At 32.9% G+C, this 15,502-nt stretch overlaps 1 protein-coding gene across 4 annotated transcripts in view; it reads left to right on the plus strand.

Annotated features, from left to right (window-relative positions):
* The window catches only part of LOC132715907 (uncharacterized), a 60,183-nt gene that overhangs the window by 13,827 nt on the left and 30,854 nt on the right, over positions 1 to 15,502 (plus strand). Inside the window, exons 1-3 of one of the 4 annotated variants that reach the window (XM_060699015.1) lie at positions 1,578 to 2,077; positions 10,983 to 11,094; positions 14,000 to 14,247. In XM_060699015.1, the coding sequence (XP_060554998.1) occupies positions 10,995 to 11,094; positions 14,000 to 14,247 (348 nt within the window). In that variant the 5' untranslated portion in view covers positions 1,578 to 2,077; positions 10,983 to 10,994. Of the gene's footprint in view, positions 1 to 1,577; positions 2,078 to 10,980; positions 11,095 to 13,999; positions 14,248 to 15,502 lie in introns of those variants that run through there. The other 3 variants (XM_060699018.1, XM_060699016.1, XM_060699019.1) reach the window with 3 other exon arrangements.

Genomic DNA, 15,502 nt, shown 5'->3' on the forward strand with positions numbered 1-15,502 from the left:
ACCGTTATAACGTTTGAAGGCACAAAATTCTGTCGATAAAAGGGAATGTGGTTTGTGTCGTTATATATGGGAAACATTACCTTATGTTAATTCACCAACTTTAGTTTTTGCATATTATTATGCTCAGTATCAGTATAAACGTTGTTACATTGTTACAATACATATTAACCAATTTTGCATTACTTTAATATCCTGTGCTAGAATACGTTTTAACAAAATCAGAAGATATTCAAAGTCAACTGTAATACAGTTGATGTATGTGAAATTTTTAACAGTTTTATATCATTTGTAATATTTTTGTACCAGCAAGAGTTACCACACTTTATATTCTGCTTTCCTGAAAATTGGCTCCGCCTATTAATTTTCGTCTATTTCCGTGATAATTCCATATATGGAAGTTGCAAAATCGTTTACAAATGTTAATTGCGTTAGAATGTAAAAGGAAAATGTGGTGTTGTCAACCTGAGAGTGTTAACTGGTGAAACGTCATGATGCACAGCAACAAACGTGTTGTGTACGTTCTATTGTTAACATATGTCGCAAATTTGAAGTTATACATTTCTAAATACAGTTTGCAACTTAGCTAAGTTGCAAGTAAACAGCTTCCATTTTATCAAATCGAAATAATCAAAACGCATAATAGTCGTGCAGTATCGACAATTAGATTTTACTAATCTGTTTAGTAGAACCGAAGTATATATGCATTGTCAAGTTTCAAAGGCTGTATTTTTGGCAACGAATAGCCTCCATATACCGCTAGCGGGGTATTTGAATTGTTTCAATTTTGAAGACTATTTTCATCATCATAATTATTATTATATTATACCAGTGTACTTTGCCAGTGTATTCCTGTATGAAATTTCGTTAAAATATAAATAAAATAACGAAAAACTGAGCTCCCGACAGACTTATAAAGTCCGTACGATGTACAAATAGGAACGGGATATTATATATTTTCCCACCAAATTCATATAAATGCTTCAATTATTTTAATAGAAATTAAAGGTATAACTCGACCATTATGATCTGACCTTCTTGACTTCTGTTATGATAAATATTCATCTATGCACGGCATCATGGGCATAGAGATCCAGTTTCCACTAGGATACACAATGAATTTCATGCTTTATCCCAGCTTTATTAGTACTGTGTCCGATTAACCGGCGAACAATTTATTCAAAGCATTTACTGATAATATATTTTAATATCGGTTTTTATTGATTCATAGAGAAATAATCATACTTAGACAATCGTAAAAATAGTTTAGAAAATTTGTCAGGGACACCCTACCACCAGTCATGTATAGGCGTTCATTTAAAAAAAAATGTTTTTTTGTTTTTTTTTGACATGTAAGAAAACAAGGTTGAATGTAAAGCAAGCCCCTGAATCCGTACAAAAGTCCTTAAACTCAATGTAATGTCTATCAGATTACGAGACAAACAAATTATTATTTCACACATTATGGATATTTTTAACCATGCCTGTGCGATGTGCAGCTATGCTTAATTATTTATGTTACATCGTGGCCGACAATTTCTTAATTTATAAAAAGAAGGCTAAATAAAAGGTAAACGATATAATGTTGCGATATTCCAAGTTTATTTGATTATCTCAGTATGCATACAAATACATAAACACGAGAAAAATAATCCTTAATATATATAAAACCATGTCTACAGAGGACAACATTCATGCAAAAAGATAAATTATGAATATTTGTTCGCAAACAAATTTCTTGTGTATATGAATGAGAGACAGTACAATAAATTGTTTACAAATATCGTCTGTCAACTTTAACCTTTTCTTAACCTGCATTCTATTGTATTGTGATTGGTCAGCTGGAGCACGCCGTTAAATAATTTTGTAATTTACACAACAGTAGGTGTATATGTGTCTACTTCAATATAATTATAGTGTTGTGATGATTTCGTTTATGCGGCAAAAATGGAATTAATAAACCTGCAAAAAGTAGAAAAAGAAGAATTAAATCTCTGTTGATCTTGGATTATTATCTGGTTACTGATTTTTAGAGATGTAAGGCTGCAAAATTTACAAATGTTACGGGAAACTGGGAAAGGTGAGTAAATATTGGATTTATTTCGTAAACAACAGAAATAAAGGGGACCCCCCCCCCCACTGCGGTTTACCGTACCCCGGATTTTGCTCGATATAATGAGGACTTTCATCCCATTTCGCGACTTTGAACAAGGAAAGAAGGTAAGTTCAGTGACGATATTTAGTCATTTGAATTGGTTTGATATAAATTTTATAGAAAAAACAAATACTTCGATGATTTCTCTAGTTACTGAAAACCAAAACATGTTGTGAAATAGCTTTGAAATGTAATAAGGAGGTAAAATTAGTCTCTTTGCTCACGTGATAAATGAGCTCGGATCAGTCAAATTTGAGGTTTTTGTGCATATATAGAGTCTACTCGGTTCCTATGATATCAAGGGTTCTATGATATCAAGGTATTTAAATTTTCTGTAACTGCTAGTAAAAGCAACACATGATGATGCTAATATTTGTAAAACTTGCACACTAGATTCATTTTCATCTGCCAATAAATTTAATTTGGTGAATAATGAATATATTTGTGTCAAGAAAACTATTTTATAAAACCTTCATATTTGACTACCATTTTCCTTTATGGTTTTTACACAGTCAATTAAAATATGTTATAAATACATATACTGACAAATAGTCTGTTCATATAGTTTTAATTTTATAGCAATTTAACTGTTGGAATGTTTTCACAACTTAACTTGAAAGTTTTGACACATCTATCCTTCCATACTTGCTTTTTTGGGATTACCTTGATACCGTAGTAACCTCCTCTGAAATTACCAAAAATGGCAGACGTCGTAAATATTCTAAAAAATGTCATTTTTATTGGTTCATTTGAAATATTTTTTTGACATTCAGTTCTGGAAAAGGTTCAATTATAAGAGGGAAGACAAATCTCATTCATTTATGATATTTATATTTAAATATTTTCCGATAAACATTAAGTACCGTAATATCATAGAACCCCGGGCTTTAACTTCCTTAAAAGAAAAACTTGAATCCAGTGAAATGTGATGATGATGATAATGTTTATGTTGTTAATGTTCAATCAATAATAGAACCTCAGATGACAGTGCATTTTGAGAATAAATACACATGTCAGTCACTCAGTGTACCGAGTATTGCGTTGGAGTTGCGCGACAAGTTTACATTTCGTTTGCACAAGTCATCATTACATTTTGACATGTTACCATGTCATTTGCACAAGTCATCATTATACTTTGACAAGTTAACATGTTGTTTGCACAAGTCATCACGATACTTTGACAAGTTAGCATGTTGTCTGCACATGTCATCATAATAATTTGACAAGTTAACATGCTGTTTGTGCAAGTCAGCATGTTCCTTTGACAAGACATGATGTAAATTGCACATGTTAACATGCTCAAACGACAAAATAATATCATCGTTTCACAAGATAACAAAAACATTGATTACATAAGACAGTCACCGCGTTCCATAGTGCTACGTCACAGTTTTATTGTTGATATCTGGAACACAGCAAATATGATATGAAAGTAATCATCTCGTAAAAAGAATAAATTTGTATGAAAACATCTGTTACAATGTGGAAATATACCGTTAAATAAGGACTGCTACTTATAGACTTAAAGTCATGTTTGATAAAATTAAAATTGATGTACGGATGATCCGAAGGCGGAGTTTCTCATGCAAACAGAAATTGTACTTCCCATTTCGCCACAATGAGGTTACCCTTTTTATGCTAATAAAACTCATTTTTGTTGTCTGGACACCAAAATAAGGCTTTGAGTCGATATGAAACCCAATTTATTAATGAAATGTCGCCATGGTCGCTATTTAGATTTTTATGAAATTTATTAAATGTAGCTTTAATAGATAAATGTAGATATTACTACAGTACAGTATGTACTCAATCATTGTTCTTTGTACAGTCTGATGACAAACTTTATAATTATGTTGATCAATTATCAAATTTTCAGAGCATCAAAAATTATGTATCAAACTGAGAATTAACAATAAATAGTACCAGTTAATAATAGATTATGATAGACATCCGTCCGTCTGAATTTAGTTTCCGGATTAGTTCTCTGCAACTACTGGCTGGAATTCAACGAAACTTTATGGGAATCATCAATATCAAGAGGAGATGCGCATATCGTCAGCTTGTTCCGGTCAGACCGTTTAACTCAGAGTTATGGCCCTTGATTAGTTATGCAGTATGCATATAGAGTTCAATTTCGTTTCCGGAGTAGTTCTCTGCAACTACTAGCTGGAATTCAACGAAACTTTACGGGAATCATCAATATTAAGAGGAGATGCGCATATCGTCAGCTTGTTCCGGTCAGATCCTTTGACTCAGAGTTATGGCTCTTGATTAGTTATGTAGTATGCATATAGAGTAAAAATCGTTTCCGCACTACTTCTCTGCAACTACTGGCTGGAATTCAACGAAACATTATGGGAATAATCAATACCAAGAGGAGATGCGCATATCGTCAGCTTGTTCCGGTCAGACACTTTAACTCAGAGTTATGGCTCTTGATTAGTTATGCAGTATGCATATGGAGTAAAAATCATTTCCTCGCTAGTTCTCTGCAACTACTGGCTGGAATTCAACGAAACTTTATGGGAATCTTCAATACCAAGAGAAGATGCGCATATCGTTGCCTTGTTCTGGTCAGACACTTTAACTCAGAATTATAGCCCTTGATTAGTTATGCAGTATTCATATAGAGAAAAAATTGTTTCCGCGCTACTTCTCTGCAACTACTGGCTGGAATTCAACGAAACTTTATGGGAACCTTCAATACCAAGAGGGGATGCGCATATCGTCGCCTTGTTCCGGTCAGACACTTAAACTCAGAGTTATGGCCATTGATTAGTTATGCAGTATGCATATAGAGAAAAAATCTTTACGGCGCTACTTCTCTGCAACTACTGGCTGGAATTCAATGAAACTTTATGGGAACCTTCAATACCAAGAGAAGATGCGCATATCATTGCCTTGTGGGGGTCAGACACTTTAACTCAGAATTATGGCCCTTGATTAGTGATGCAGTATCCATATAGAAAAATATTAGTTGCCTCACTACTTCTCTGCAACTACTGGCTGGAATTCAATGAAACTTTATTGGAACCTTCAATACCAAAAGGAGATGCGCATATTGTCGCCTTGTTCGGGTCAGACATTTTAACTTAGAGTTATGACCCTTGATAATTTAGGCAGTATACAACCAGAGCAATAATCGTTTCCGTGCTACTGGTTGGAATTCAATGAAACGTTATGGGATACAAAGTGGAGATGTGCATATAGTCGCCTTGTTCCGGTCAGATACTTATAACTCAGATTTATGGCCCTTGATTAGTTATGTAGTATGCATACATCTCATTGGCATTTCCAGATATTACTATTTAACACAAAGTTATGGCTCTGTTATTGCCCTGAATATTTATCAAGTTCAAAGAATATTACTGTTTATGCCATGATTAATATATAAATAAAGCCTCATGTTTTCAGTTGTTGTGTTAATAAAAACCAGTACTCGGCGGGGGATATAAATTCAACGTATTTGCTTGTTATTATTTGTATGTATGAATTGATTATAATTATTATTATCATTGGGATTGTTATTATCAGTGTTATTATTATCATTGTGATTGTTATCATTGGTGTTATTATTATCATTGGGATTGTTATTATTGGTGTTATTATTATCATTGGAATTGGTATTATTGGTGTTATTATTATCATTGGTATTGTTATTATTGGTGTTATTATTATCTTTGATATTGTTATTATTGGTGTTGTTAATACCATTGTTATTATTATTACTACCGTTATTATTATTGTTGTTATTTATATTGTTATTGTTATTATTTATTCTGCACCAAAAAGATATCATTCTTATCTTGGCTTCTTCTTTAAGCGGCATTATACCTTGTTCACTGTATATCATATAGGAAGGCGTTGACCTTTTCAAATTTAAGATGTGTTTGAAAAACTTGAGTTGTACTATTTCGAGACATGTCATGTTTCTGTAGCCTATTGCATAAAGTTCACTCCCATATAAAAGCATAGGTTGGATTGTTTTTTTGTATATATCAATTTGTAGATCTAGAGGCAAGTCAATATGTCTTATTTTCTTTAATAACATATACATGGTCTTTGTTGCCTGTTTAGCAATATGATCTTTGGTTTTTTATAGCTGCAGGTTTTTGATAAATAGAGTCCTAAGAATTTGTATTCATTTACAATTTCTATTTCTTTATTCCCATTAGTAAAGATTGGAAGGTTTTTACAATTCTAGATCCAAACATGATTATTTTAGTTTTTAGTGTGTTGACTGTAAGTTTCCATTTTGAGCAGTATTGTTCAAATAGTTCCAGCTCTTTTTGTAGGCCATGTTGTGAGTCACTTAATAACACGGTGTCATCAGCACATAGAATAACAAAGAGTTTGAGATAAATTGAAAGGTTAAGTTCAGAGATGCTGAAGCTTATTCCATTTGCATTATTATCTGACAGAAAAGTTTCAAGGTCATTTAAATAAAGTGAAAATAGTATGGGCGACAAATTTTCTCCTTGTCTTACTCCGATTAGACTTGGGGAAAAAGTCAGACACTCCTTGGGAAGTTTTTACACATGATTTAATGTTTTCATACATACTTTTTACTATTTTTAAAAAAAAATTGCTTTTACATTGTATTTAATGAGTTTATTCCACAATCCTTGACGCCAGACAGTTTAAAATCGATAAATGCTCAGTATATTTTTTTCTTTTTTTGTTCTTAGAATATCAATTAAAGATTGTAATATAAATAAATTATCTGTAGTTGAGTGGCTTTTGCGGAATCCTGCTTGGCATTTGGTTATAATGTTATGGTCTTCAGTGTAATTTGTAATTCTATTGTTCAGTATGGCAGTAAATAGTTTACCTTAAAGCAACTTAATAAAGTGATTGGTCTATAATTTTCAGGTTGAGTGGCATTTCCCTTATTTTTATAAATGGGTAATATTACACCTTTTGTCCAGCTTGATGGTATTAATCCAGAGTCAAAAATAAGGTTAAATAATTTGTTATAAATTGGAAGCATTGTATCAAAAGTAGACTTAATGTGTTCATCACATCCTGGACTTTTATTGTTTTTGAGTAGTTCAACTGCTTTTTTTATTTCCTCATCAGTGATAAAATCTGTGATTATTTCTTCATTTACTTCTACATGTATAACAGTTTCTGAATCTATTGGATTATCTTTTATGTTTTCTCCTTCATTTGCCTTTTTGAAAAAAATCATATAGGTTATTAAGAGTATAAAGGAAAATTAATATTTATTGAAAAACCTATTAAGCTATAATATTTAACTTACGTTACTTTAATATATTATTTGTAGAATAACAGTAACATTAACTGATAAAAAAAAATCGAAAAGATTATCTTAACATTTAACAATTATTTTTTTTTACTTATTAATAACATTACAAAATTGTTGCATTGTATAAACCCCAAATAAAAATGACAAAAAAAATCTATTGAGCGAATATTTCCGAATATTGTTTCTTAAGGCGTTTTTCTTTTAAAATAAAGTAACAAAAGGTTTATATATAATTCTTACCTTGGGGGCAAAAACATAGACCTATGTTGAGTTAATAATTTCAAAAAGGATTTTTTTTGTTATATTTGTTGACAAAAAAAAAGTTTAATAAGTCTATGTTATAATCTTTTTTTAAATATTTTTTATGAGAAAGGGAGGAATTTGTCGTATTTTACTGTTTACACATCATATTAATATAAATGACAAGTCGACATGTATATACATATATTAAGGTTTTTAATATTTCATATATAAAAGGGTGTACATTATAAAGTTCATACGTCAAAATGATAGATAACGTATTTGGGAGTCGGCTAGATGTCATAATATTTTATGTGAAAGCTGTCATTATATATATTGGGCTAGAGGTTCAGTCTAGCAATTCGAATTTAGTACTTGACTTGTACACTTATTTGTATATTAAAAGTATGAAATATCTGTGAGTTCTCTCTCCATTATACGACATCGGTAGCCTTAGTTGTATTTTTAGATTGATCAATAGAGTTAATTATTTTCCAGTATTCTCTTGGGCTTGTACTTTTTGCATTTCTAAGTTTCTCAATGCTTTTATTTTTGTGTTCTTTGTGTGCAATATTGATATTTTGTTTGTATTCTTTACTTATTATTTTTAGATTATTTTTATTTCTTTCTGTTTTGTTCCTATTATAGATTTTTCTTCCTATATGATATGTTTGCATGTTGTATTAAACCATGGTTGCCATCTATTTTCTTTATGGGTCCTCTGTTTGTTCTTTGGTTTCCCAAACGTTACCTTGCAATTGTTTATAAAAAGTTCTTATTTTTTTCTAAACAGTTGTCAAGGTCACATTGGGATATATTTTCTTGCATGTTCATATTTTCTAAGTATTCCTTTATATTAGATATGGTTTCAGTGTCTAGATTTTGAATAAATTATTTTTGGCTTTTTCCCATAACCTTTGCTCACCTTCTGTTTGTTCTAACTTTGCTCAGTATTGTCTGTGTTTATTATCCCTCGCCGAAAGGCGGCGGGGGATATAGAAATAGTCTCCGTCCGTCGGTCCTAAGTTCCTTCCGTCCGTCCGTGCCACTTAAATGGACTAAGGGGCCATTTCTATTGTTAATGAATGAACTCTATTGTTCTCTTTTGTTCTGTTTACAGTTTACTTGGCCCCCTACTTCTCTTAAATTGCACACATAGCCAGCATCTTCTGCTTGGTTGCACAAAATGGCCTCGAGAGCTAAAAAATAGACAAATCCTATCAGGCTAACACAGGTCAAACTGCTGGTGGGATTTCCACCAAAATTCACAGGAGTTCAGTACCATCCCTAGTTGTGCATATTACGGCATGTTCCGCTTTGCTGCACAAAATGGCCAACAGAGCTATAAATATAAAACTCCTGCTTTCACAGATCTAGCTTACTTATGAGACTTCAATGAAACTTCACATGAGTGACCATACTTAGTTTTGGGAGACATATGTTTTTGTGACAAAAACCCTTTCAGTTGAATTTTCATGCTAAACGAGGTAATTTTTCGGCTAGACTTTAGAATCTGTCAGCAACTAACATAACAACTTTTAACATAATGATTTGAATATTTATTTTATGTTTCTCTACAAAATCACTCATATTACTTCTAGGTTTAAGGGCTCAGGGTCTTTTTACCCTTATTTGATATAGCCTGAGTATGCAGCTACTTCCCCAAGTTTAAGGCGAATTACTACCTTTTCCCCCAAAAAAATAAGTCTAAAATTCTCCTCTCTGGGAAGATTCCCTTTTAAAATGAAATAAGAATCAAAGAGTAATACTTGTAAACAAACGTTTTGGTTTAAAAATAGATAAACGTTTTTGTCCAATGACAGCCATTGATTCAATTACCCAAAAGGGGGATGTCTTGATTCAAAACAGTAGAGGTTAACTCATAGCCTTGGTCTGATATTGCAATTTCCTTAAAACAGCATTGGAAAAACCCACTACCTCATTCTGACATGCGACATATGATATTTTACAACATTACGGTGAACGATGCCACTAATGTAAACAATGTGACACAAGTGGTGTTCAAACAAGAAAATAATACAATTGTGTGACATTGGTAATACAGTTACTTTGACCATTTTATCAAAATTTGGAAGATTTGATGACCTTTCTTTAAGTGCAATACCTGCCAGAGTACCCAATACATATATCTATTCTCAAGCCTCTGTCCGGGAATCTAGCACATCACTAATTTCGAACCTAGCACAACATGCCAAAGTGCTAGTATTCAAATCTGAAATGTCATTGACTTAAAGCGTTGAATATGTGTCAAATGTTGTGTCTTAAATTGCTGTACAAGTCCGGAGCAGTAAAAACAATTTGTCTGTTAATGCATGTTCAGATTGTCTTCAGACAAATAAAATTTTTCCAGAATTTACTTTTTAAATATGATAGTGACAAGTAAAGAAATGCTTCTTATAAAACAGACAGGTTTAGTCAAAATCAGATTTTGCAGGCCTTTGAACTTTATTTCCCAGTTATTTTGTTAGCTTTTGAATAGTTATTGACTGTTGACTATAAGATTTATCTACAAATAGAACTTTATTTTTGCATCTTTTCTCTTCAGCTGCTTTTTGGCAATATCATAGTGTAATAGTGAATAAGTATTTTGTATTGAAGTCAAAATACTACATTTTTTCACATTATTTCTACTTTTTTCAAAATTAAAGCACATTAATATTTCATTACATTCTTCAGGTAACAAGCATCTAACATTCTCTATAACCTATATTTAAATGTTTGCCCTTTCTAAAGAAGTACAAATTTGTTTCTGAGGTATAATGAGAAGATTTTCATATGACACATTGTCTTTCATTCTAATACTGTTTTTTTTTAAGAATATTTTAACTGCTTTGTGTATATTGTAAATTAAAACATGTATATATATTCAAATAAAAATATGTTTAAAGCAGAACGCCTCCAGATTTATGCTTATTTTCATAAACATTTTGAAAATGAAATATTGTGTAAGTATCCAAAAGAAAGCAATTTACAAATTATCAATGGCACCTTCAACCCACGTTAATTACAAAAAGAGGACAAAATATCAAACAAATGCCCTTACTGCGTTAGTAACGCAGTAGAAATATTGTTACACATAATGAAAAATTCACCATTAATTGCTCATACCAATCATGTAAATTATTACTTGAATCTTAAATATTTCTACTTTTCCTAAATTCTTTACAACATTTTTCATAAGTTTGATTTATTGAATATTTATTAGCTCATCTGGCGGCATGCTGCTTTAAACTAATGGGCCTTTTATTCATATACCGTATTTACAATATTAGCACTTTCTGATTTTTTTTTTTTTTTCAGAGATAGACAGATATGATTCCAAAAGTTAACTGCATTACAGCATGCTTATGTCACTATAAGTTAGGAATTTTATTATTCCTTGTCTTGAATGATATTGGACAGACATATGGAGGTAAACCTTAATTGGTGTTACATGTACTAATTTTAAGGAAGTTTGGTACATTGAAAGTTTCATTTTTGTTTCAAGTCATTTATACAGTCAGCTATCTTACAGGGGGTCAGTGTTTTATTTCCAGTTTGAGCCCCTATGCCTAATGAGTTTTAACACCAAACAATATCCAGGTCATGAGAAAGTTATTTTTATACCCCCGCACAACAAAGTTGTAAGGGCCGTCCGGCCGTCCATCGGTTTTTTCTTGTCCCCCCAATAACTTGAGATTACTTTGACCCACAGTTTTCATATTTGGCATGGAGGTTAGTCATGGTTAGTAGATGACCCCTATTGATTTTGAGGTCACCAGGTCAAAGGCCAGGTCACAGGGGCCTTGACTTCAAAAAGCTTGTCCGCCCAATAACTTAAGAATCCTTTGACCCACTGTCTTCATACTTGGCATGGAGGTTAGTCATGATTAGTAAATGACCCCTATTTATTTTAAGGTCACTGGATCAAAGGTCAAGGTCACAGGGACTTTAACTTCAAAAAGTTTGTCCGCCCAATAACTTTAGATTCCTTTGACCCAAGGTCTTCATATTTGGCATGGAGGTTAGTCATGATTAGTCGATGACCCATTTTGATTTTGAGGTCACTGGATCAAAGGTCAAGGTCACAGGGACTTTGACTTCAAAAAGTTTGTCCGCACAATAACTTAAGAAACCTTTGACCCACAGTCTTCATATGTGGCATGGAGGTTAGTCATGCTAAGTAGATGATCCTTATTGATTTTGAGGACACTGGGGCAAAGGTCAAGGTCGCAGGGGCCTTGAATAAAAAAGGTTGTCTGCCCAATAACTTTAGATTCCTTTGACCCACAGTCTTCATATTTGGCATGAAGGTTAGTCATGATTAATAGGTGACCCCTTTTGATTTTTAGGAAATTGGGTCAAAGGTCAAGGTCACAGTGGCCGTGACTAAAAAAGATTGTTTGCCCATAAACTTAAGATTCCTTTGAACCACAGTCTTCATATTTGGCATGGAGGTTGATCATGACCATTAGGTGACCCCTATTGATTTTGAGGTCACTGGGTCAAAGGTCAATGTCACAGGGGCCTTGACTAAAAAAGTTTGTCCACCCATTAACGTAAGATTCCTTTGACCCACAGTCTTCATATTTGGCATGGAGGTTGATCATGACCATAAGGTGACCCCTATTAATTTTGAGGTCACTGGATCAAAGGTCAAAGTCACAGGGATCTTGACAAAAAAAGCTTTTCCCCTCAATTGCTTAATAATGCCTGTCCGCAGTGTATTGATTTTGTCATTTTCACATTTGAAGCATGTAGAATACATAACTTAGCAATGCACTGGCTTAGTAACCTCAGATTTGGCAGGGAGGTTGTCTAAATGGTCTAAATGGCCACTGTTGATTCTGACAAAGTGGTATGCGGCGGTATTCAGGCCATGATAGTGGCAGTTCTAGTTTAAACAGTTGCATAGATAGTTGGACTTTAAATGCCACAGGTGTTTTTAACTTTTTATGACAGAAGCTTAGTTAATAAACAAGTTCTCTGTTCTCTACACAATCAAAATTTTCTTTATAATCATGCTGTTGTCCCAAAACCCTAATTTACACAAGCTTTTTACTTTCCCAAATCAGCAGTTTATGTGACTATTCTTCCCAAGATCTAGAGGCTATGTTCCCTTTCAAATTATGAGAGAAAAACCATCAGAGTGTTTGTATTGTCATTGATGCATTTTCTTCATTTAACTGGTGTCATTTTTGTGTCGCCTCTACGGAGTAGAGGCGACATTTAGGGATCACTTCTCTGTTGTCTGTCTGTCCGTCCGTCCGTCCGTCACAAAACTTGTCCAGACTACTCCTCAGGACTACTCCTCAGGACTACTCCTTATGAACTACTGGTGCAATTTCATCCAAACTTTACAGGAATGAACAGTACTAAGTCTAGTTGTGCATATTGTCAGCATTTTATGGTTCAATGACTTTTGTAAGAGTTATGGCCCTTTAATAATTTTTATTTTTAAAGTTTGTCCGGACTACTTCTCTTTTACCACTAATGCAATTTCAATGAAACTTTACAGGATTGATCTATAGCTCAAGTCCTTGCGCATATTGCAAGGGTTTTTCGCTTGAATGATTTTTGGCCGAGTTATGGCCCTAATTGATAAAAAGGTGTTTTTTTCTGTGTGTTGCCAGATACATAAAAGCTTGTCCGGACTACTCCTCATAAACTACTGGTGCAATTTCATCCAAACTTTACAGGAATGATCAGTACCAAGTCTATTTGTGCACACTGTCTGTCTGTCACAAAACTTGTCCCCACTACTTCTCATAAACTACTGGGGCAATTTCGTCCTAACTTTACAGGAATTTATGTCGCCACTACTCCGATCACTTCTCCGTTTGTCACAAAAATTGTCCCAACATGAAATTGGCCATCATGAGGCGACATGTGATCACTGACTGTCTTGTGTGATCAGGGTCTTGCTAAAAATACATAAAACGAAATCAGAGGATACTGTCTGCTTTGGGCATCAAAGCTAGAAACTGTAGAAAAGTTGAATTTCCGAATTATAACTTAATACTGACTTAATATTACAGTTCACTAAATATAATCGGACAGGACAAAAATAATTAAATGTTTAAACTTAATGAAATTTTTTGTATATGTTTCTAGTCATATAAAATAGGATTCAAAGCTACAATTAGCAATGCTTCATGCAGTAAATAAGCAATTTTCACCATTGTTTATAACCACTGCTGATTTTGTAGTCAAATTAAAGTCAATGCCACCACAATTGCATTGTGAATTGTAAGTTAATGTGCTCTTTAGTCCTTTGCCTATTAAAATTTCAACTTGGAATGTTTGGTATTAACAATTTCTTGTTTATTTGTTGACAGGTCTTACTATAAACTTTATCAGCAGTAATTGTGGGAGGGAGTATAGTCTTGATGTTCGTAAATCTGCACAAATTGAGCATAAAGGGTCAGACATTTTACATGATGACAAGTGTAATTTGGGATTTTCCAAAAGTCAGGTCTATGATGATCAATTAATTTGTGTTTCTGGTCAGGAAATAAAGCTAGATTGTAGGACACAACTTGAATACCATGCTGGATATATAAAGGATAACAGATCTGATGCAGAGGTAGGCCATACTATATTTGTACAATAACATTTTGATGGATGGCTTGATTCGTGACTAACTGTTGTGAACTCCTCATAAGAGTGAGATATATCTGCTTGATTATACATGACTTGTACAAGTATTTGTAAAAATATTGATTATTAGTCCCCTACCGGTTTCACCGGAGGGGACTTTAGGTTTACCTTCCGTCCGTCCTTCTGTCTGTCTGTCTGTCAGTCAGCTAGTCAGTCCGTCAGTCCGTCCGTCCACAAAACTGGATCCCGCGATAACACAAAAATTACTGAAAATATTTTAATGAAACTTGATATATGGATAGATGGCAGTATGGAAATTATGCACGTCTTTTTCTTTTCTTCCTATGTTGACAATTCTGGTTGCTATGGCAACTAATAATCTGAAAATATGGCAAATTTTACACATAAACTGGATCCAGTGATAACTCAAAAAGTACTGATACAGAAAATATTTTAATGAATTTTGATATATGGATAGCTGGCAGTATGGAGATTATGCACGTCTTTTTCTTTTCTTCTATGTTGAAAATTCTGTTTGCTATGGCAACTAATAGTCTGAAAATATGGCAAATTTAAAATATAAACTGGATCCAGTGATAACTCAAAAAGTACTGATAATATTTTTATGAAACTTTAAATATGGGTAGATGGCAGTCTGGAGATTATGCTCATCTTTTTTTTTTTTCTTTTTATGTTGAAAATTCTGGTTGCTATGGCAACAAATAGACTGAATTTCAAGATTTCTGATTTGAATTTTAAGCTTTTTCACTATAAGTTCTTTATATAGGTGTTTACTTCAAACTTTAAATATAAGTTTTTGGTCATCAACCACATCATATGTGACAAGGTTTACAACTCTAGCACAAAAATTATCAGAATTACCTCCCTTGAACTTAGAATTTTTATGAAAAAAATGTTGTCTTTTTTAAAAAACTTCTTTATGTCTTAATGTATCTACTTCAAACTTCATATATATGTTTCTTATTATCACTCAACATTTTGAGAAGGTTAAATACTCTAGCAAGACTATTTTCAGAAGTATTCCCCCTTGAACTTAGATATTTTTTCGAGAAATTTGGTATTTTTTACTCCAACTTCTTCATTCCTTTAAACTTAAAGTGAAACTCACATCATATATGACACTGTTAATAAATCTAGCATCTTCATTCAAGAGTTGTCTTCTCTTTAAGAAGTTTGCATTAAAATATGTTATATTTTGGATGTTTGAAAAAATAACTTTA

Source organism: Ruditapes philippinarum, unplaced genomic scaffold, assembly GCF_026571515.1.
Source record: "Ruditapes philippinarum isolate M1 unplaced genomic scaffold, ASM2657151v2 ctg2074_1_1_1_1, whole genome shotgun sequence".
Classification (NCBI taxonomy): Eukaryota; Metazoa; Mollusca; class Bivalvia; order Venerida; family Veneridae; genus Ruditapes; species Ruditapes philippinarum.